The following is a 20,651-nucleotide window of genomic DNA, read 5'->3' as shown; positions in this document are numbered from 1 at the left end:
TGAGGGGCGGGGCCTGAGCAAAGATGGCGGCGCTCGCGGCTGCGGCGGAGCCCCAGGCGTCCGGGGGTCCTCGGCCCCCCGTGTGCCTCTTGGTGTTGGGGATGGCGGGATCCGGGAAAACCACCTTTGTCCAGGTGACGCACACTGCGCGGGCTGGGTAGGGCAGCGCGAGAGGTGGTGGCGGGCAGAAGGCCAGGGAGAAAGCGACGGAAGTCCGTGGGGAGTTGGAGGACACCGGCGCGTGGTTTTCAGGGACTTCACCGAACTCCGGCTGCTTCGTGGGCTGAGGCATAGCGGACCCGCGCCTGTGTTCATTGAAGCCCTCTTCTGTGCACACTCGGTTCGACTTACCACGTTGTGTTGGAACTGTTTGCTGGGGAAGTTGCCAGCCTCTCGAAGGCAGACTCACAAGGCATGGAGTAGATAGATTCGGTGTTAACCCATTGGGTTTCGGTGAAGATTTGCGAAAAAAGTTATTTCTGGGGCCCCTCTCATGTTCCAGGCATGGGGCATACGGCGAAAATGCGGTTTACAAGGTTTTTACTTTCATGGAGGAGATAGAAAGATACTCGCCATATGGGTTTGCAATACAAGTTAATAAGTGGGCAAGAGTAGGGGAGGCTCTGTCAGGTGAGTGATAAGGAAAAGTAGCGTTTGAGCCGAGATTTGATGTTGGAAGCAGGGTGGATATTTCGGGTGGCTGGAGGGCGGTGGGTGAAGGAGTGGAAATGCCCTTCCTGATCACCCCCTCCTCCTCTCCCTCCCCCTCCCATCTTCCTGTCTGCAGCGGCTCACTGGGCACTTGCACAGCCAAGGTTCCCCGCCCTATGTGATCAATCTGGACCCGGCTGTGCACGAAGTCCCCTTTCCTGCCAACATTGGTGAGTACACTGTGCCCTAACGCAGAGAGGGGAACGCCTCCAGCCTGCCAGTCTTCAGGGACTTTTTTTATTTTCTGAACTTCGTACTTTTATCTCTCTTGGATATTCTTCAGTCCCTAAACAGGCTTCTTTATAAAACATTCTCCTTTTTAAACACTGGCCTTTATCTAACGCCCAGGCTAAAGCTAGGAGCCAGGAACTCCATGCTGGCCTCCCATGTGGTGGCGGGGACCTAAGTGCTTGAGCCATCATCTGCTACCTTTTAGGTTGCTCATTAGCAGGAAACTGGATTGGAGGTAGAGGTGGGACTTGATCCCAGGCCCTTCCATATGGGGGGTACTTCCATATGTAGCACAGTCCCTTACCTGCTGCCCCACAGTGCCTGTGTCCCCCACCCCCAAGCTTTTTATACCCCAAATACAATAAAAGACCACATATTAAGAGACAGAGATCATGGGGCTGGTACCGTGGCTCACTTGGTTAATCCTCCACCTGCGGCGCAGGCATCCCATTTGGGTACTGGGTTCTAGTCCCGGTTGCTCCTCTTCCATTCCAGCTCTCTGCTGTGGCCCGGGAGGGCAGTGGAGGATGGCCCAAGTGCTTGGGCCCCTGCACTTGTGTGGGAGACCAGGAGGAAGCACCTGGCTCCTGGCTTAGGATCAGCGCTGTGAACCAACGGCCAAGGAAGACCTTTCTCTGTGTCTCTCTCTCTCACTTTCCACTCTGCCTGTAAAAAAAAAAAAAAAAAAAAAAAAAAAAAAGTTGATGGCAGAAGTCTACAGACGGATGGATAGGTTAAGTAGATATTACTAGACAGATTTAAACCCACCCACCCTCCCTCTTTAATCTGAGAGACAGAGACAGACAGAGCTCCCATCTGCCAGCTCACTTTTAAATGCCTGCAAGGGGTGAGTGAGCCAGCAGATGGAACTTCTCTCGCTTTCTCTCTCTCCCTCTTTCTCTGTAGCTCCACCTTTCAAATAAATTTTTTTAAGTAAATGCCTGCAGGGGCCTAGGATCAGGTGCCAACGCCAGGACCCAGGAATCAGTCCAGGTCTCCCACCTGATGGCAAGGCCAACACCGGTACCTCCCAGAGCGCCTACCAGCAGGAAGCTGGAATCGGGCATGGAGCAAAGGCCTGCACGCCAGCACTCCGACATGGGACACAGGTGTCCCAACTGGTGGCCTAACCACTAGGCCAAGCATCCACCCCTTAATTCCTTTTTAAAAACCTTCTCTGTGTCACATTTTTCATCAGTGTGCAATTAGTAAGACACAAGCTTTAAAATTTTAGCCCTCTTTTTCCGTACAGTCACTAATGATTTAAGTTGTGTAGAACTTCCACCTTGTCTCAGACATTCCTCCCATAACTTGAGAGCTCCCAGCTCTCATTCTTCAAGGCTGATTTTCGTTTCTTGCTGGTAAGGAAGATGCTGATGGAAAACTTTTTACCCTTCTGATTTTTTTTTCCCTCACAGTCTCGCTTCTTTCTTCTATAGAAATTCAGTGATCTTAGGTGCAAACTTCAGAGAACAGTGTGAAAAGTAACTCAGATACCGAGAGAGAAACTTACTTTTTCCCTCAGTGGAAACAGAGATGACTTGAGAAGGCTCTTGGCTCAGGACATTAAGGGCGGTGGGGTGGGTGTCAAATCATATTGTTATGTATTAAATGCAATTATTTTGCCCCCCCCCTCAGATATTCGTGACACTGTGAAGTATAAAGAAGTCATGAAACAGTATCCTTTGCTACATCTACTTCAGTGTTGTCTCGCGGCTGGCTAGTTTCTGTCTGTGTGGTGTTTTTGCCTTTCCTTGTGAAAGACAAAAACATAGATTGTGCCTTGAATAATTTTCATTATAAATTTCATAATTTATTAGGAGTATGCAAGGTGAATGTGGAAGAGATGTTGTAGGTTATCGGAAACACTGTTTCCACTTCTGGTTTCAGCTTTCTTACCATCTCCACAGACTGCAGGTGGCTGTAGAGACTAGACAGAATGAAAGGTGAGATGGCAGCTGCCTGGGTGCTCAAGGTAGCATTGCCTTCGAGGCTGCATCCATTGAATAGCACCTCTTCAGATCAGGAAGCTCAGACATGAGTGTGTGTAGCTGGATTAATTGTTAGTACATTGCTGTGTGAAATGTGTGCTCTCCCTGTATATGAGTCAAGGTAGGAGAACTTACATGGTCAGCAGCTTGCTTGATTAGTGAGGATCAGAGCCAGAAGGGTTATGTAGATTATCTTGATGGCTGATGCCGGCAGCCTGCCACTGCCTGATGCATCTCTGTTGTATTTGGGTTACTTTGCTTCTCTCTCTGCCTAGTCATCCCTAAAATGGGAAATGAATGAAGACCTTCATAGCGAATGTTTCCCTGTCAAGGATTAGGTTGCCAAAATCCATTAGTGGAATACTGACAACTTGGTGCTGTTTGTGTGAGTGATCCTCTAGATATGAGTTTTGTAATATAACCTGTAAGCTGTTTAAGTCCTCAGCTTAATGTCTAGATACGGACTTGGGCCCAACGGCGGTATAGTGACCTCACTTAATCTCTTTGCTACCAGATTTGATCAGGTATGTTTATCTTTACGTATGTATACAGGGCTGTGTAAAAACCTGTGGTTGTTACATGCCTTAACTTAAATATTGGTAAAGAAGGAAGCAAGCTGAACATAAATATAGGAAATAGGCATTGACCTGTAACTGGCTTGTGTTAATGCTGTGTTATCCTGAAGATGGGATGGGGGACAGGTGAGTGGGATGGCCTAGAAGGCCTGGAATGGAAAATAATGGGGCTTTTTACTTGTGATAAATGCTTGCCTCCTTTAGGTTTTCTCTGTGATCTACATCCATAAGTTTGTTGGATAATAATTAGTTTTTGACTCTGGTATCAGTCCATGAGACAGTCTATTAATATTTGACCAAAGCATCAGAATGTGTGACTTGATAGTGATAGAAAAAATCCCAAGCTTTTCAGGTATGTGTGCTGCCCCAGGAAGCTGTGGTGCTGCTGATGTGGCTGTGCTGCTTAAGTTGGTTTTTTTTGTTTGTTTGTTTAAGATTTTATCTATTTATTTGAGAGGTAGAGTTACAGACAGTGAGAGGGAGAGACAGAGAGAAAGGTCTTCCTTCCATTGGTTGATTCACTCCCCAAATGGCTGCAATAGCTGGAGCTGTGCTGATCTGAAGCCAGGAGCCAGGTGCTTCTTCCTAGTCTCCCACGTGGGTACAGGGGCCCAAGCACTTGGGCCATCTTCTACTGCTTTCCCAGACCAGAGCAAAGAGCTGGATTGGAAGAGGAGCAGTCGTGACTAGAACCAGTGCCCATATGGGATGCCGGTGCCGCAGGCAGAAGATTAACCTACTGTGCCATGGTACCGGCCCTGCTGCTTAAGTTCTTAAGATTGAGGACATAGATTGAGCAGGTGATGGTTTCTGTGAGGCATGCTACCCTAGAGAGGGCCCCGTGATTTTGTATTGAAATCAGATCCGGTTTTAATTGGCATCTTTTTCTTTTAGGTGATGAAATTTATCGAGAAGGCCCAGAACATGTCTAAGTAAGTGCCTTCAGGTCCACCCCTCTCTATTACTCTGTAGTTGTACATTTCTAGGCTTTTTGGAGGATTTGGGATAACAGCAAGCTCTGAAAGCTTGCAGATTGAGATGAAACCACTAGAAGTGTTGCTGTGGATTCGTTCTGAGAGGAGGAGTGTGGTGGGGGCAAGAGGCGTGGAGTCCCCACATAGACCCCGGGAGTTGGGTGAAAGCAGTCCTGAGGCAAGCAGCCTGTAGATTCTTTTATTTCAGTTGGTACAGCAGCTTATGTAGCCAAGGCAGTCAATCCGGTCAAGGGGTGGTCTATGCCCTAACCAATCACAGCCTGTTGCCAGGCAGTTTCCAAAGCCATCCAATCACAGCCTGTTGCCAGTCAGGCTCTGTTGCCATATGGTTTCCGAAACCATCCAATCACAGCCTGTTGCCAGGCAGTTTCTGTTACCAGCAGCCATCTTGGCATGGCCTTCTCATTCCACCGCGTAGAAGTGAGATGGCCAAGAATATCATTTGGGTGCTGTACATTGTAGAAGTGAATTTGCTGTTATCAACCCCTAAGTTTTTTTGGGACGTGCTTTGAGACTTTGTCTGCCTGCCTTCTCCTAGGAAGCCATATTTGTTGACATTTAAGCATTTGTAGACTTTTCTAGCCCTTGTTTAAATACATGATTCAGAGAAATAATTTTCTAATTTAGAAAGTACTGAAATACAACAGAATATTTATTCTTCATATATTATGCATAGTTAACTGTTGTTAATAGGTTTTCTTTTTAAAAAAAAATAATTTTACTGTTTTATAATAAGAGGTATATGCTGATTAAAGAATTCAAACCAGGCATAATTAAGAGATGAAACTGTCACTGACTCCCACTAGGGACAACTATTATTATTCAGTGACTAGCATTCCACATATATTTTATAAAAGATTATACTACAGGGTGTTTTTTTTTTTATTATTTTTTTATTTTTTGACAGGCAGAGTGGACAGTGAAAGAGACAGAGAGAAAGGTCTTCTTTCTCCATTGGTTCACCCTCCAATGGCCGCTGCGGCCGGCGCACCACGCTGATCTGAAGCCAGGCACCAGGTGCTTCTCCTGGTCTCCCATGCGGGTACAGGGCCCAAGGACTTGGGCCATCCTCCACTGCACTCCCAGGCCACAGCAGAGAGCTGGCCTGGAAGAGGAGCAATCGGGACAGAATCTGGTGCCCCGACTGGGACTAGAACCCGGTGTGCCGGCGCCGCAGTTGGAGGATTAGCCTTTTGAGCTGCGGCGCTGGCCACTACAGGTGTTTTTTAAAAGATAATAGCTTTGCCGGCGCCGCGGCTCAACAGGCTAATCCGCCTTGCGGCGCCGGCACACCGGGTTCTAGTCCTGGTCAGGGCGCCGGATTCTGTCCCGGTTGCCCTTCTTCCAGGCCAGCTCTCTGCTGTGGCCAGGGAGTGCAGTGGAGGATGGCCCAGGTGCTTGGGCCCAGCACCCCATGGGAGACCAGGAGAAGCACCTGGCTCCTGGCTTTGGATCAGCGCGGTGCGCCGGCCGCGGCGGCCATTGGAGGGTGAACCAACGGCCAAGGAAGACCTTTCTCTGTGTCTCTCTCTCACTGTCCACTCTGCCTGTCAAAAAAAAAAAAAAAAAAAAAAAGAAAATTGCTCTGTACTGAATATTTATAGACCTTTTTTTATTCCCTAAACAATACAACAATTATTTATATAGCATTTACCTTCTAATAGGAGTTGTAACTAATCTAGAGATGACTTAAAGTGTACAACAGAATGCGTATAGGTTATTTGCAGATAAGTGCCACTTTATATAGAAGGAACTTGAGTATTGCCAGATTTTGATGTCCTAGAGGGTAGTCTCTGGACTCAGTCTCCCGAGGACACTGAAGGACTAGTATATTCACAGGGTTGTGTATTGATCACCACTATCTAATTTCAGAATATTTTCATGAACTCCAAAAGAAATTCCATATTCGTTAGTCGTCATTGATTTCCCTTCCCTTCAGCCCTTAGTGATTACCCCATTTTCATTGCTACCAGCAACAGAGTTCTCCACAGCGTTACCAGTGCTTGCTGCTGTCCTTGTTTTCGATGATGGCCATTGCAGTGGGCGTGAAGCAGTATGTCGTGGTTTTCATTTATAGTTCCTTAGTGACTCATGAGGTTGAGCATCTTTGCATGTATTTATGGGTTACTGGTGTTATTTTGGAGAAAGTCTTAAAATTCTTTGCCCATTTTAACAGATAGTGTTACTGAAATATAATTCACTCACCATAAAAGTTACCCATATAAAGTGTACAGTGGCTTTTAGTGTATTCCAAGAATTGTGCAACCACCTCTATAGTTAGTTTTAGAACATTTTTATCCCCTCAAGAGAAATCCCATATTTCTCAGCTTAGCACACCCATATCCCTCTGTTAACTTTCCCCTTCCCCAACCCTAAGCAATGAGATGGTTTCCCAAGAGATTTACAGTCTGAGTTTGCTTGGCTTTCATTTTTAATTCAGTGTTTCTCTACGATTATTACCGTTTTCCCTGTGACCGTCTACCACAATTCCTGGTCTGCTGTTCTTGCCTATTAGCATAAATTTTGAACGTTGAACAAAGGCTAGTGTAAGGGCAATGGGAGAAAGTTAGACTTGGCAGTGCGCAGCGGTTATTTGAGCCTTGTGTAAACAGATACTTAGTGTTTTCAGTGATGGAATATCTTTTAGCATGGTGTAAGAGTAACACTTCTTTCATGGTCTTTTTTGACAGATATGTCTTGATTGACACACCTGGACAGATTGAAGTATTCACCTGGTCAGCCTCTGGAACAATCATTACTGAGGCCCTGGTCAGTATTCTTGAACTTGTTTCTTAGTGCAGCTAGAGGGCTAGACTGGCTTTGCTTCTTTTTTATTGTCATATTAACATGGGAGGGAGTTGTAGACGCTCTGCACACTCTTCCTAAAGTGGTTTTCTCTTGATAAAGAAGATTGGAAAAGCGTTTGGACAAGGCGTGAGTCCTCTGACCAAGGCTTTGGTTATTTGGTGGCTTTAGGCATCCTCATTTCCAACAGTTGTCATCTACGTGATGGACACTTCGCGAAGTACTAACCCAGTGACCTTCATGTCCAACATGCTCTATGCCTGCAGGTAATTGATTTTGGTGGACATGGTATTCCATCAAGGTGTGAGGCCTCGTTCTTGCTTTTCTTCCTTTTGCTTTTGAGACCTGGTAGTTTACCCCTGGATTTGTGCTTATTCAGATTTGCCATCTCTTTAGTGGCTATGTGTTGGGGAAAGTCAGAGGAGAAAAGAGGCCCCGGAGCTGTTGGCATTCTCCCGGCACCTTCTCATATTCTTCCCTTGCTGTTACGAGTATGAACCTGTGGGAGTCGCTCCCAGTTGAATGAAATCCAAGTCTGAATAAAAGAGAACCCTCTAGCCTAAATACTATCTTTGCATGTTATGATAGAATGAAATTTAATGAGATAAACTATGAATAAATGAACTATGAATAAAAAGATTTATACATAATTATAAAATGCACAGGTTTACCCCAAATATGGTGCCATTAGAAGAGGAAGGATGTGTCTCACTAGACAGTGTTGGTGCATTAAGACTGAGGAATAGGGGCTGGCGCTGTGGCATAGTGGGTAAAGCCGCTGCCTGCAGTGCCAGCATCTCTGTCTTATAACTCTTGTCTTTGAAATAAATAGAATAATTCTTTTTTAATTTTTTTTCTTTTTTGCTTATTTATTTGACAGGTAGAATTATAGACAGTGAGAGAGAGAGACAGAGAGAAAAGTCTTCCTTCCGTTGGTTCATTCTCCAAATGGCTGTTATGGCTGGCACTGTACCAATCCAAAGTCAGGAGCCAGGTGCTTCTCCTGGTGTCCCATGCAGGTGCAGGGCCCAAGCACTTGGGCCATCCTCCACTGCCTTCCCTGGCCACAGCAGAGAGCTGGACTGGAAGAGGAGCAACCTCTAGCCAGACTAGAACCCGGCGCCCATATGGGATGCCAGTGTCACAAGGCAGGGGATTAACCAAGTGAGCCACGGCACCGGCCCCAAGAATAATAATTTTTTTTTTTAAAGAAGGATTGAAGGAGATAATACGTATAAAAGTGATTGGCAAAGTACCCAGACTATTATCAGTATTCATTAAATATTCAATTTGCCCCCTGAAAAAGGCAATTATTTTTAAGAAGCAAAACAAAAAACAGGATCAGTGTCAAAGCACTATTACCCCAAGGTGGTGAGAGCGTGTGTTGTTTGCTTGGTGATGGTGGTAGTTATTCTCTTGGGAGAGAACACGTGAGTGCCATGTGAAAATGGATACCTAATTCTTTTACAGTCTGAAGCCCTTCCCTTCTCTTTACTTAGTAGGCTGCCACTGGGCAAGACAGTTTTGACTAATAATGTTTGGTGTTTGGTTTTCAGCATCCTGTACAAAACCAAGCTGCCGTTCATTGTGGTCATGAATAAAGTAAGTAGACTCTTCTGTTCCTACTCAGCATTGTGTTTGCATCAGAACCTAGTGGCTGTCGGGAAGTGTTGGAGTGAGAACGATCATTTCTGGTGCTGGAGAGTTCAGAAATCATGGACACTTCCAGGAAACGGATTTAAGCAACGAATTTTGGCACGGAGTAGCCCCTCAAGTGTCATGTACGGGCTATTGGAGGTGGCAGTTCATAAAAACAAACTAGAACTTCCTCGTGGGTTATTGAAATGGAGAATGAAATAGGGGAAGCAGAGAGAAAACACGTGGAGGTTATGCTCTTTGCTATTTCCACTTAATTGAAAAATTAATTCTTTGCCATTGTTAAATACCTGACCTCCTCTCTGATTGCTGATAGTTGAGTTTTCTCTGATGCAGACTGACATCATTGATCACAGCTTTGCAGTGGAGTGGATGCAGGATTTTGAGGCTTTCCAAGATGCCTTGAATCAAGAGACTACATATGTCAGTAACCTGACTCGTTCAATGAGCCTGGTGCTAGATGAATTCTACAGCTCACTCCGGGTAAGCTCTTTCTCCTGCTCACATTGTCCACAGGACTGGCTTTGACTCTGGCTTGGGAAGGAAGTTCATTACTTTCTGAAAAGTAACTTTTAGAGCATTGCTTATTAAAACTATGGAGGTGGGGTAGGTGTTTGGCTTAGTGGTTAAGATGCTGTTAGGGTTGCCTGTGTCCTATATATCAGAGCGTCTGGGTTCAGGTCCCTGCTCCACTACTGATTCGAGCTTCCTGCTGGTGTGCACCCTGGGAAGCAGCAGATGGTCGCCTAAGTATTTCCATCCCTGCCACCCACATGGGAGACCCAGATTGAGTTCCCAGGTCCCAGCTTCAGCCTGGCCCAGCCCCCAGTTGGTGGCAGCATTTGGAATGGGAGATCTGTCTGTCTCTTTGTTTTTCAAATCAATGATAATAATAACAGAAAAACTGTAGAAATTTACAAGATAAATAAGGTAGGGTCCCACTTTTGGAGTTTATGGTCCAGTTAGAGAAGGTTGCATGCAGGAGTGAAACATGATAGAAGCATAGTGGTGAGTATCTTAGGAAAGATTGGGAGTTGAGTCTGATGGTTGTGAGGGAACAGATCAAAAGGAGGGGATTTGGAGAGCATAGTGTTAGAGGTATCTTTTGGAGGAAGGATCAAAGATTTCCCTAAACAAAAATGGGTGCAGGTTGCAGGGAGTATGTTTATTGTCAAAGCAGAGGTATAGAGAGAACAGAGTGTGATTTGGTCTGGTTTGTTAGGGACTAGATAATAAGTCCTGTGGCTTGTTTGGTTCTAGTTATCTTTCTCGTTTTCGACTTTTTGAGTAGGTATGCTGTTTTGCTCTGCTTTAGCTTGGCTTTTTGCTGGAGACTTCGTAATGTATCTAAACCTCTTTTATGAAGATATTATGATATTTGAACAAAATGTACACCATTTAAAAATAACAGCATCCTCTGTGGCAGGTGGTGGGCGTCTCCTCTGTCCTGGGCACTGGCTTGGATGAACTCTTCGTGCACGTCACCAGTGCTGCTGAGGAGTATGAGAGGTGAGGACAAAGGAGAGTCCACCAGTGACATTCATAGTGACCCTTAGTTCTGGTATGAGAGCAGTTTTGCCAGGCAAAGCATTTAGGTTTGCACTATTTTCTTATGTATACTGGATCTGACCACACTAGGGGTAACAAGTCCCTATTAACTTAAAAAAAAAAAAAAAAAACAGAAAAAGAAGTGGAAGTATATAATGTTAGAGAACAGGGATCATACAGGTTTTTCTGTACAGAGCCAGGTAACAGATACGTTAGGCTTTGTGGCTACCTGCTTACTCCTGCCATTATAGGGCAGAAGCATCCATAGACAGTTCACAAACAAACGATCGTGACTGTGTTCCAGTAAAACTGGCTTACAAGACAGGCAGTGGGCTGGACTTGGTGTGAGGTCCCTGCGAGGGCTATTTGTGAAAATACATGTAAGGGACTCAGCAGGATTGCTGACACATAGGAAGCACATTTCACAAAAGGCAGCTGTAACCTCGCCATTATTAGCACTGCATTCCTTTTGCTTGAAGGGCATGGCCTGACGGCTGCTTATTAGCATACACTTCATATTTTGTAAGATCCTAACAGCTGCATCGAGGTTTTAGATTCTCTTGATTTTGGCTCATCAGATAAGGATTCTTTTGTGTTATCAGAGCCTCAGGATAGGCTTTCTGTACCTTTTGATGGTTGGCACTTGGTTAAACCGTTTAATTCTATATTGGACTTCTAAGCTCTAGAGGCCCATCTTCTTTGATTCATCTCAAAGTGAATGATGAACTCATCTGTCATGGCCTCTCCACTTTTTATCTTTTTTTTTTTTTTTTTTTTTTTTTTTTTTTTTTTTTGACAGGCAGAGTGGACAGTGAGAGAGAGAGACAGAGAGAAAGGTCTTCCTTTGCCGTTGGTTCACCCTCCAATGGCCGCCGCTGCAGCCGGCGCACCGCGCTGATCCGATGGCAGGAGCCAGGATCCAGGTGCTTTTCCTGGTCTCCCATGGGGTGCAGGGCCCAAGCACCTGGGCCATCCTCCACTGCACTCCCTGGCCATAGCAGAGAGCTGGCCTGGAAGAGGGGCAACCGGGACAGAATCCGGCGCCCTGACCGGGACTAGAACCCGGTGTGCCGGCGCCGCAAGGTGGAGGATTAGCCTATTGAGCCACGGCGCCGGCCCACTTTTTATCTTTTCAGCCCAGCAGTGGGGATTTGGTCCCCTGCCTGGTTTCACAGTGGGGCAGGCACTGGCTTTAGATTCCACAGGGGAAGACTCCCAGTGACTAAGACTTGTTAGATCTGATGTCCAGTGAAGTAAGATCTTAGGAAAACAGAACTGGTGGGGTGGGCGGGATAGATTATTAGACAAAGGAATTTAGGAAGTGTTTCTCTTTCCAGGGAGTATCGTCCTGAATATGAGCGTCTAAAGAAATCATTGGTAAGAAAGGGGGCAGTTTGTATACTTTAGAGCCATTAAGAAAACAGTTTTAATCCTGTGAACACTGATGCTTTTTGTTTTGACTATCAGTATATCTTATATGTATTTTTAAATTTTTCCCATCTGTATTGAGGTCTTACGGACAAAATGTCATTTTATCTCAAATACTTGTTAAATTAAATTTGTGTGTTTTTATCTGGATGCAGTAAGGCTCCTTAATTATTTTTATTCTCTTTGTATTTGAATTTTCAAAGTTCAGATTTTCCTATTATATGTGCTAAGCCCTTCTTATGCTCCAACTCCACTTTTTTTTCTTTTTTCTTTTTTTTTTTTTCTTTTTTTTTTTTTTTTTGACAGGCAGAGTGGACAGTGAGAGAGAGAGACAGAGAGAAAGGTCTTCCTTTGCCGTTGGTTCACCCTCCAATGGCTGCCGCGGCCGGCGCGCTGCGGCCGGCGCACCGCGCTGATCCGATGGCAGGAGCCAGGAGCCAGGTGCTTTTCCTGGTCTCCCATGGGGTGCAGGGCCCAAGCACCTGGGCCATCCTCCACTGCACTCCCTGGCCATAGCAGAGAGCTGGCCTGGAAGAGGGGCAACCGGGACAGAATCCGGCGCCCCGACCGGGACTAGAACCCGGTGTGCCAGCGCCGCAAGGCGGAGGATTAGCCTAGTGAGCCGCGGCGCCGGCCCACCAACTCCACTTTTAATCCAAGGTCAACTTATAAAAGTGAGATACAGAATTTTGTTAAAGAATTCTTACCAGATAATCAGATGTCCTGCCCACAGAGCCTTTGCTGGGTCCTGCAGGCCAAGGCACACTGCCATGTCTACTTGGTGTTCTATGTGCGATTTCTGAGTTCTCTAACCCGGGCTGCAGAGCCCTGCAGTCTGGGCTTCTGCTGTAATCTGGGTCAATGCTGCACGGCGTTTGTGTCCCCTTGTCAGCCATTCTTTATCTTCCTTAATCTTTAAGTAACCTGTAATATTTGTGCAATTCCTCATCTCTACTTAAAAGTCCAGCATCTAATTTGGGCCTTGTTTTTGGAATACAGTGTCGTTTTTCTCCATATACAGGCCAGTGCACAGAGCCAGCAGCAAAAGGAGCAGCTGGAACGCCTTCGGAAAGATATGGGCTCTGTGGCCTTGGACACAGGAGCTGCCAAAGGTATTGGAAGGTGTTTTGGTGTTGGAACTAAGAGGGGGATAAATACACTTATTTCCACTTAGCTGGAGTATGTTTATCTGTGAGAGGATAAAGAAAATGTGGTTTTATACACACACATATGTACATATGGATACAAACCTCTAGAAAAACTGTACACAACTATACTACTTTGAGTTCCTCCTTCAGGTAGTTTCTGCTACACCAAGATACTTGATGTCTGCTGTCTTAACATTTTTAACGCCCTTACCCCCTACTCCCTTTTCTTTATTTTGTTCTGATTTCAGATTTACTTCAAAAGTGGCACAGTGGTACATAGAATGGCCATGGCCAAATATTGTTTGAGCATAGTCCCAAAATGTTCATGTTCTACCACACTTACTTATTCCTTTTTTTATTACAAAAATCATCTTTTTTATTTAGCTTACAAAGTAATTTAAATTGAACACATTCAGGCACAGTAGATATTTGACATGAAAAGTAGTTGTATCAGAATAGGCATCAGAAAAATAGCAATTCATCTTAGACAAAGTAACTATAAAATATTTTTTCTGTCTGATCACTTAAGTGTTACAAATCCCGAGAATGGGGCCGGCGCCGCGGCTCACTAGGCTAATCCTCCGCCTAGCGGCGCCGGCACACCGGGTTCTAGTCCCGGTCGGGGCACCGGATTCTGTCCCGGTTGCCCCTCTTCCAGGCCAGCCCTCTGCTGTGGCCCGGGAGTGCAGTGGAGGATGGCCCAGGTGCTTGGGCCCTGCACCCCATGGGAGACCAGGAAAAGCACCTGGCTCCTGGCTCCTGCCATCGGATCAGCGCGGTGCGCCGGCCGCAGCGCGCCGGCCGCGGCAGCCATTGGAGGGTGAACCAACGGCAAAGGAAGACCTTTCTCTCTGTCTCTCTCTCTCACTGTCCACTCTGCCTGTCAAAAAAAAAAAAAAAAAAAAAACAAATCCCGAGAATGTTCCACACTGAACAATTTAGGTCCTACCTTATCATTAAATCTTGCTTAGGAAGTAATCCTTTAAAAAAGACTTTAAGGTACAAATCACCTATGTATTAAGCATGAGTCTTTTATATTTTCCAAAGAGTTTAAACAAATACAGCAAGCAATTACAGTTCAGTGGCTCTTAAAACAGCTATTAGTCAGGTTCAAGGACACACTGTTCCACAATTTCCCGTTAAGTTGGGATTCTCCATTGCAGCTGCCTCTCGCTCTTTGTCATTGATGGACTTGTTGATGTCTTCTGCTGAGTGAGTTCTTTCAGAAATGTGTATCTCCAGCTTATGTTTAAATGGGAACCACCACTGAAGTTTTCCTCTTAAGCACAGCCCAGTAAGACTTGCCAAAGAGCAATCAATGAGCTACTGTTCACGTGAACCTGATAACCACCACATAGTCCTCTTCATTTGTCTGTTGAACCTCCACACCACCTCCATTCTTCCAAAGTATTGGGCTTTTCTGGGTCGTGGATCATTTGAATCAAATCATAAACCTGTAGCGCTTTCCCTTCTGTGACCCGGGGCTGCCAGGCAGCTCCCTGCTGAGGCCTGAGCGTCCCAGGACTGTTCAGCCTCTAGCACAGCCCGGACACCTGCTCCGTCCTCATGCTCAGCCGTCCCTGGTGACTCTGCTGTATTCTTTTCTCTCGTGTGTGTGTGTAAAACACCATTTATTATATAAATGTATATTTTTATGAATCATTTCAAAGTAAGTCACAGGGTGGGTGTTGTGTCACTGTGGGTTAAGCTGCTGCTTGGGACACCCTCACCCCATATCTGAATGCCTGGGATTGAGTCTCGCCCCTATTTCCTACCCAGGATCTTAAATGTGATTCCATGAGCTATGGAGATCATGAAAGTACTTTGTGAACTAAACATCTATGGAAATGTTCAGTAGGGGCCAGTGCTATGGTATAGTGGTTAAGCTGCACTTGCAGCGCCGGCATCCCGTATGGGGTGCCAGTTTGAGCCCTGGCTGCTCCACTTCAGATCCAGCTCCCTGCAAATGCACCTGGGAAAAGGAGTGGAAGATGGTCCAAGCGCTTGGGCCCCTGCACTCATATGGGAGACCCAGAAGCAGCTCCGCATTCCTGGCTTTGGCCTGGCCCAGCCCTGCCCATTGTGGCCACTTGGGGAGTGAACCAGCAGATGGAAGATCGCTGTTTCTCCTCCTCTCTGTGTAACTCTGCCTTTCAAAGAAATAATAATTTTTTAAAATGTTCAGTGATAACTGCTAACAAGACAGAAGAAGTAAGATCTTATGCGTATAATTTATCATGAGCACTTGCATCCTGCCAATTTAGAATCAGAGTCACTTACTGTTTCTGACTCGTGTTTTTGAGGAGGCATATGTACTGATAGGTGTTTCCACCGTAGACAGTCTGTCTCCTGTGCTGGAGCCTTCTGACTTGATTCTGACTCGAGGAACCTTGGATGAAGAGGACGAGGAAGCGGACAGTGATACTGATGACATTGACCACAGAGGTGAGGCTGACTGCGGTGGCTGGGAAGCAGAACAGCACTTACCCTTGCATCGTTTGCTCAGGAGATTCTCCCTGTGAGAGAAGACCTTCAGCGTGCAGCCAGCGACGGGAGAGAGGAGGGGGTGAATTTCCTCACTGAGCGTTCCCGGCCTTCCTGTGGAAGCGTTAATGCCGAGCGGCTTACACGCCTTGGGTTGCTCTCGTGTCTTCTCATCTTTGGGTGTTACCCAGTGAGAGGAACCTAGGATTTTTGTTTGTTGTTATTAGTTTTTAACCGTACTCAAGGAGTTTTAGCAGAGATCAAAACCATCAGAAAGGACTGAACAGTGCAGGCAGAATAGCTCTGGAAACCTCCTTCCACATAGCGTAGAACTGTGGACTGTGAGGGGACTTAGTTGTTAGCTATGAACAAGAGCAGATCTCGCTTGACTCTTTCGCTGGGTGCTAATTTGTAAATTGTCTCATTTAATCAGATAATAAATCTGATAATAAAAAATTGAGATTTGATTTATAAACAGTAAAACTCCCCCCTTTTAAATATATGAGGGTACTTCAAAAAGTTTGTGGAAGGTGAAATTAAAAGAAATTTATTTCAGTGTAAATTTTTTAAACCCATGCACATAAGGGATATTCAGAAAATCCATGAGAAATGTGAATTAGGAAAAACTCTCCATAGATTTCAAAATATTTTCACATCAAAATAAACTTAACTTTTAACTCCATTTTAGATGGACCAAGTACTTGGGCCCTGCACCCCATGGGAGACCAGGATAAGTACCTGGCTCCTGGCTTCGGATCAGCGCGGTACACTGGCCAGCCGCAACGCGCTGGCCACAACGGCCATTGGAGGGTGAACCAACGGCAAAAGGAAGACCTTTCTCTCTGTCTCTCTCTCACTGTCCACTCTGCCTGTCATAAAAAAAAAAAACAAACAAACAAACAAAAAACTTTTAACTCCATCTTTCCACAAACCCTCTTTGGTGTGATGAGTTTAACAAATGTATCCAGTCTTATGATAAGACCATCACAATCAGCATACACAGCACTCATCACCCCTGAAAGTTCCCTCATGATCCCTTGTATTCAGTCCCCTCCCCAGACACAGAGTTCCTAGCAGCCACTGACACAGCTGTTCCTACAGTTACGCCTTTTCCAGAACGTCACATACACGGAAGTCACTCACAGTAGTTAGCTTCTTGCACTGGATTTCTTTCATTTGATATTTTTGCATGTATCAATAGTATTTTTTTATTGCGAAGTAATATTTTCACATGGATGTACCACGGTTTGTTATGCTTTCCTAGCTGATTAACATGTGGGTTGATTTTAAAGGTTAGGAATAAAACTGCTAGGATGGGCAGCTGGTGCAGTGGTTAAGACCCTTCCTAGGACGCCCACATCCTGTATCCGTGGCTGGGTTTGAGTCCTGACTCCATTTCTGATTCCAGATTCCAGCTATTGCGCATGCTGGGAGTTAAGAGACACAGACCAAGTCTTTGTGTCCCTGCCACCTACATGGGAACAGGTAGAAAAGGTTCCTAACTCCTAGCTTTGACTTGGCCCAGTCCTGGCTGTTTTCGGCATCTGGGGAGTGAACGAGCGAATGGAGGATGGATTCTCTCAATTAAATTTAAAATAAAATTTAAAAAATGAACAAAACTGCCATAAACATTCACAAATAGATATTTGTTGTGTTTTCATTTCTCTTTGTTAAAAATACCTACAAATGAGACCTTTTAATTACTACTTTATGAGAGAGGTAGTCTCCCTACTTACATTTTGGGCAGCATGATAAATAATAGCACGCTTCTGGGCGACATTTCCTTATTGGGAGAAGTGATACTTAGTTTCATAAAAATAATGTATCTTGTTGCTGTGACAGGAGTCTAATCCATTTGTTGTGTAAAAGTTTAAAAAGAATTTCCCTTCTTTTTTTCTTACAGTTACAGAAGAAAGTCATGAAGAGCCAGCATTCCAGAATTTTATGCAAGAATCAATGGCACAGTACTGGAAGAGAAACGACAAATAGGAGACTTTGGGAAACTCCCATTTGCTTCTATAAGTCCAGAATTTTGGAACTCCAGTTGGAGATGACTATGAAGGACACTTTTCTTCAGACTCACAGTTTCTCTTAGTAAGGAAATCTTACGGCTCAAATGCAGTCGGGGTAGAAGCCCCTTGGACCGGGAAGCTAAATGCTGCTTCTCCCTTGGCCTTTCCTTGTTTTTATGCAAGGAAGGATTAACATGCATAGAAGTTCAAGTTTTGTCCTTTGAACTCAAGTGCTCTTGCTGCTGATGGATGGGAAGGAACCGGCTTTGCTTGCGACCACTGCAGATCTCCGTTTCGGAGCCGGAGCCGGAGCCTGTTTCCCTAGCATCTTGCCTGCCCTTGACTCTGCCCCATGAGCTGCTGTTCTTTGAGCAGGAATGCAGGAGGGAGGCGTGAGCTTGGCCACAGTGGCAGCGGAGTCTTCTTGGCAACCATTCAATGTTAGTACAAACTGTGCCTCACACTGAAAAGCTCATTATAGCACAGGTTTGGGGGGAAAACATGATTAATGAAGAATTCTATCGCAATGGTGACTCGGATAAAGACTTTAACTTTATTGTAAGCTGTCTGTCATGATTTCATATTAGAAAACTATTTAATCACAATTAGATTCAATTCTCCTGCTCAACAATGAGGCTTAAAGCCACATGTCCAAGCCTGTTTCAATACAGAGGTGATGTTTACTGAAATAAAGTTTCCCGTGTACACATAAGCTAGTAACCAGGCACAGAGACAGTCCTGTTTGTATTGAACTTAATGTAAAATATCTCTAGTGATTTATTCAAAGGCCATGGATTTGGGCCAGGTGCTGTTTCATATGCAGCAGTCATTATAAAGGTTTGTCCCACCTCCACAGTCTTCACAGGATCTTAAAACACAGCATAAGGGCCGGCGCCGTGGGCCTTGTGGCGCCGGCACACTGGGTTCTAGTCCCGGTTGGGGCGCCGGATCCTGTCCTGGTTGCCCCTCTTCCAGGCCAGCTCTCTGCTATGGCCCGGAGTGCAGTGGAGGATGGCCCAAGTGCTTGGGCCCTGCACCCGCATGGGAGACCAGGAGAAGCACCTGGCTCCTGGCTTCGAATCAGTGTGGTGCGCCAGCCGCGGTGGCCATTGGAGGGTTAACCAACGGCAAAAAGGAAGACCTTTCTCTCTCTCTCTCTCACTGTCCACTCAGCCTGTCAAAAAAAAAAAAAAAAAAAAACAAACCAGCATAGTTCTCTCAAGGAATTTTATCCCTGCCTAGTCTACCCTCCAACTTGGTGGTTCAGAGTGTGGCTTCTGTACCAGCAGCTTTGGTGTCACCTGGGAAATTGTTAAACACATCTCTCAAAACCTGAATCAGAAATTCTGTGCTGGGGTCCAGCAATATTTAAAAAGTTCTCCAGGTAATGCTGGTGCACACTAGTCTGAGAACCACTGTCCCAACTCAGCCTGTGACGCAATACCAGGCCAGGGGAATCTTGGGTACCAATCCTCACATGATTTGCCTTATTAAAGGGCTCTAATCTTGACCATCTGGTGACTGTTTCCCAATTTATTCTAAAGCAATAAAAGTGTTTTTGTTCTACCATGATGTATTGATTTCAATATTCCATAACTAGCGGGAACCACTGGTCTAAAAATGTGAAATTAAGAGGAAACCACATGCAAAGCCAGACTCAACAGACTTGCTTTTCCTCCGTAGTACCTGCGTTTCCCTATGCTAAAAAGTTCCCTAGAGGTAAGGACTAAGTCTTAGGTCATCTTTGTGTCCCTTGTAGAGGACTTAGCACATAATAAATATTTGCTAATTGAATGGTTACTTATGGAAACTGCCTAATGACCATCACATTAATATGGGAAAATGAAGACTAGAACAGGAAGTGCTTAGGTAAAAATTACTTGTTAAAGTATAACCTTATTTTGCTATCACATTCATCTTTATTCTCAATGCTTGGGATGCTTTATACAGTAATGTACTAATTAAAACTGTCTTATTTTTGGTGTCTATTAAAAGAGTTTAAATTCACAAGGCCTGTATTCTACAATAGAAAACCAAACTTGAACAATTAATTTAACATGCTGGCATCCAGTATCAAGGCATAAAGCTTACATTTGCTAATTGCTCCTGATCTCTCTATTGCTACATAATTTACTTAATAAATACTGATTGAGGCTATCCGATGCCAAGCAGGGTAGGTACTATGATGGACAAGTAACAGCAGTAAAGCTGCTGCAGACACAGTGTAGAGTTGAAAGGCGTGTATTATTATTCTTTCAAAGGCTGCCCATCCAGAGGAGGCACATACGTGGGTGGACCTCTGACAGGAATGGAGTACTCTCGGATGGCCAAGCAGGTACAAGCACAATCCTGTCCTAAACAACTGAAAAAGTACGTGGTAAAATATTTAAAAGTCTGAGTAAGCAGAAATACAACAAAGGGGAGAGGATAGGTGGAGTAAATCTAGAGAAGGAAGAAAAAAATGTGTGGGTGAGATAGGAAAAGGCTGAATAAGCAAAGAGGCCATGCTACCACAGACCTCTGATTTTACAAGAGAATTCAGTGGCAGCAGAAACAGTTGTCGGGGCCGGCGCTGTAGCATAGAAGGTTAAGCCTCTGCCTGCAGTGCCAGCATCCAGTATGGGTGCTGGTTTTGAGTCCTGGCTGTTCCAATCTAGCTCCCTGCTGATGCACCTGGGAAAGCAGCAGAAGATGGCCCAAAGACTTGGGCCCCTGCACCCATGTCAGAGATGGGGAGGAAGCTTCTGGCTTTGGATCGGTGCAGCTCCAGCTGTTGCGGCCATCTGGGGAATGAACCAGTGGATGGAAGATCTCTCTCCTCTATGCCTTTCAAATAAAATAATTTTTTCAAAGACTTATTTATTTGAGAGGCAGACTTACAGACAGTGGAAGACACAGAGAAAGGTCTTTCATCCTCTGGTTCACTCAAATGGCCACAATGGCCAGAGTGGGGCCAATTGGAAGCTGGGAGCCAGGAGCTTCTTCTGGGTCTCCCACATGGGTACGTGGGCCCAAGCACTTGGGCCATCTTCCACTGCTTTCCCAGGCCATTAGCAGAGGCCTGGAT

General features: G+C 45.3%; 1 protein-coding gene across 3 annotated transcripts; it reads left to right on the top strand.

Moving 5' to 3' along the window:
- Position 1: 1 nt before the first annotated feature.
- GPN1 (GPN-loop GTPase 1) lies at positions 2-19,150 on the top strand. Of its 3 annotated transcripts, none has more exons than XM_070069298.2 (14): positions 2-134; positions 788-881; positions 2,581-2,620; positions 3,539-3,634; positions 4,403-4,440; positions 7,194-7,272; positions 7,480-7,574; positions 8,865-8,910; positions 9,301-9,447; positions 10,391-10,473; positions 11,850-11,889; positions 12,962-13,052; positions 15,426-15,533; positions 17,476-19,150. In XM_070069298.2, the coding sequence occupies exons 5-14, from the start codon at positions 4,406-4,408 to the stop codon at positions 17,559-17,561; spliced, it is 810 nt and encodes a 269-aa protein (XP_069925399.1). In that variant the 5' UTR covers positions 2-134; positions 788-881; positions 2,581-2,620; positions 3,539-3,634; positions 4,403-4,405; the 3' UTR covers positions 17,562-19,150. The 3 variants fall into 3 exon arrangements, with proteins under 3 accessions (XP_069925399.1, XP_069925398.1, XP_069925400.1); XM_070069297.2 differs by lacking the exon at positions 3,539-3,634 and adding an exon at positions 3,391-3,457; XM_070069299.2 differs by lacking the exons at positions 2,581-2,620; positions 3,539-3,634.
- The last annotated feature ends 1,501 nt before the right edge of the window (positions 19,151-20,651 follow it).

The sequence above is a fragment of the Oryctolagus cuniculus genome, chromosome 2 (assembly GCF_051225735.1).
Source record: "Oryctolagus cuniculus isolate XC-2025 breed Fujian yellow rabbit chromosome 2, ASM5122573v1, whole genome shotgun sequence".
In the NCBI taxonomy this organism is placed as follows: Eukaryota; Metazoa; Chordata; class Mammalia; order Lagomorpha; family Leporidae; genus Oryctolagus; species Oryctolagus cuniculus.
The sequence above is the reverse complement of the archived record's forward strand: the minus strand, read 5'-3'. Positions and strand labels throughout refer to the sequence as shown.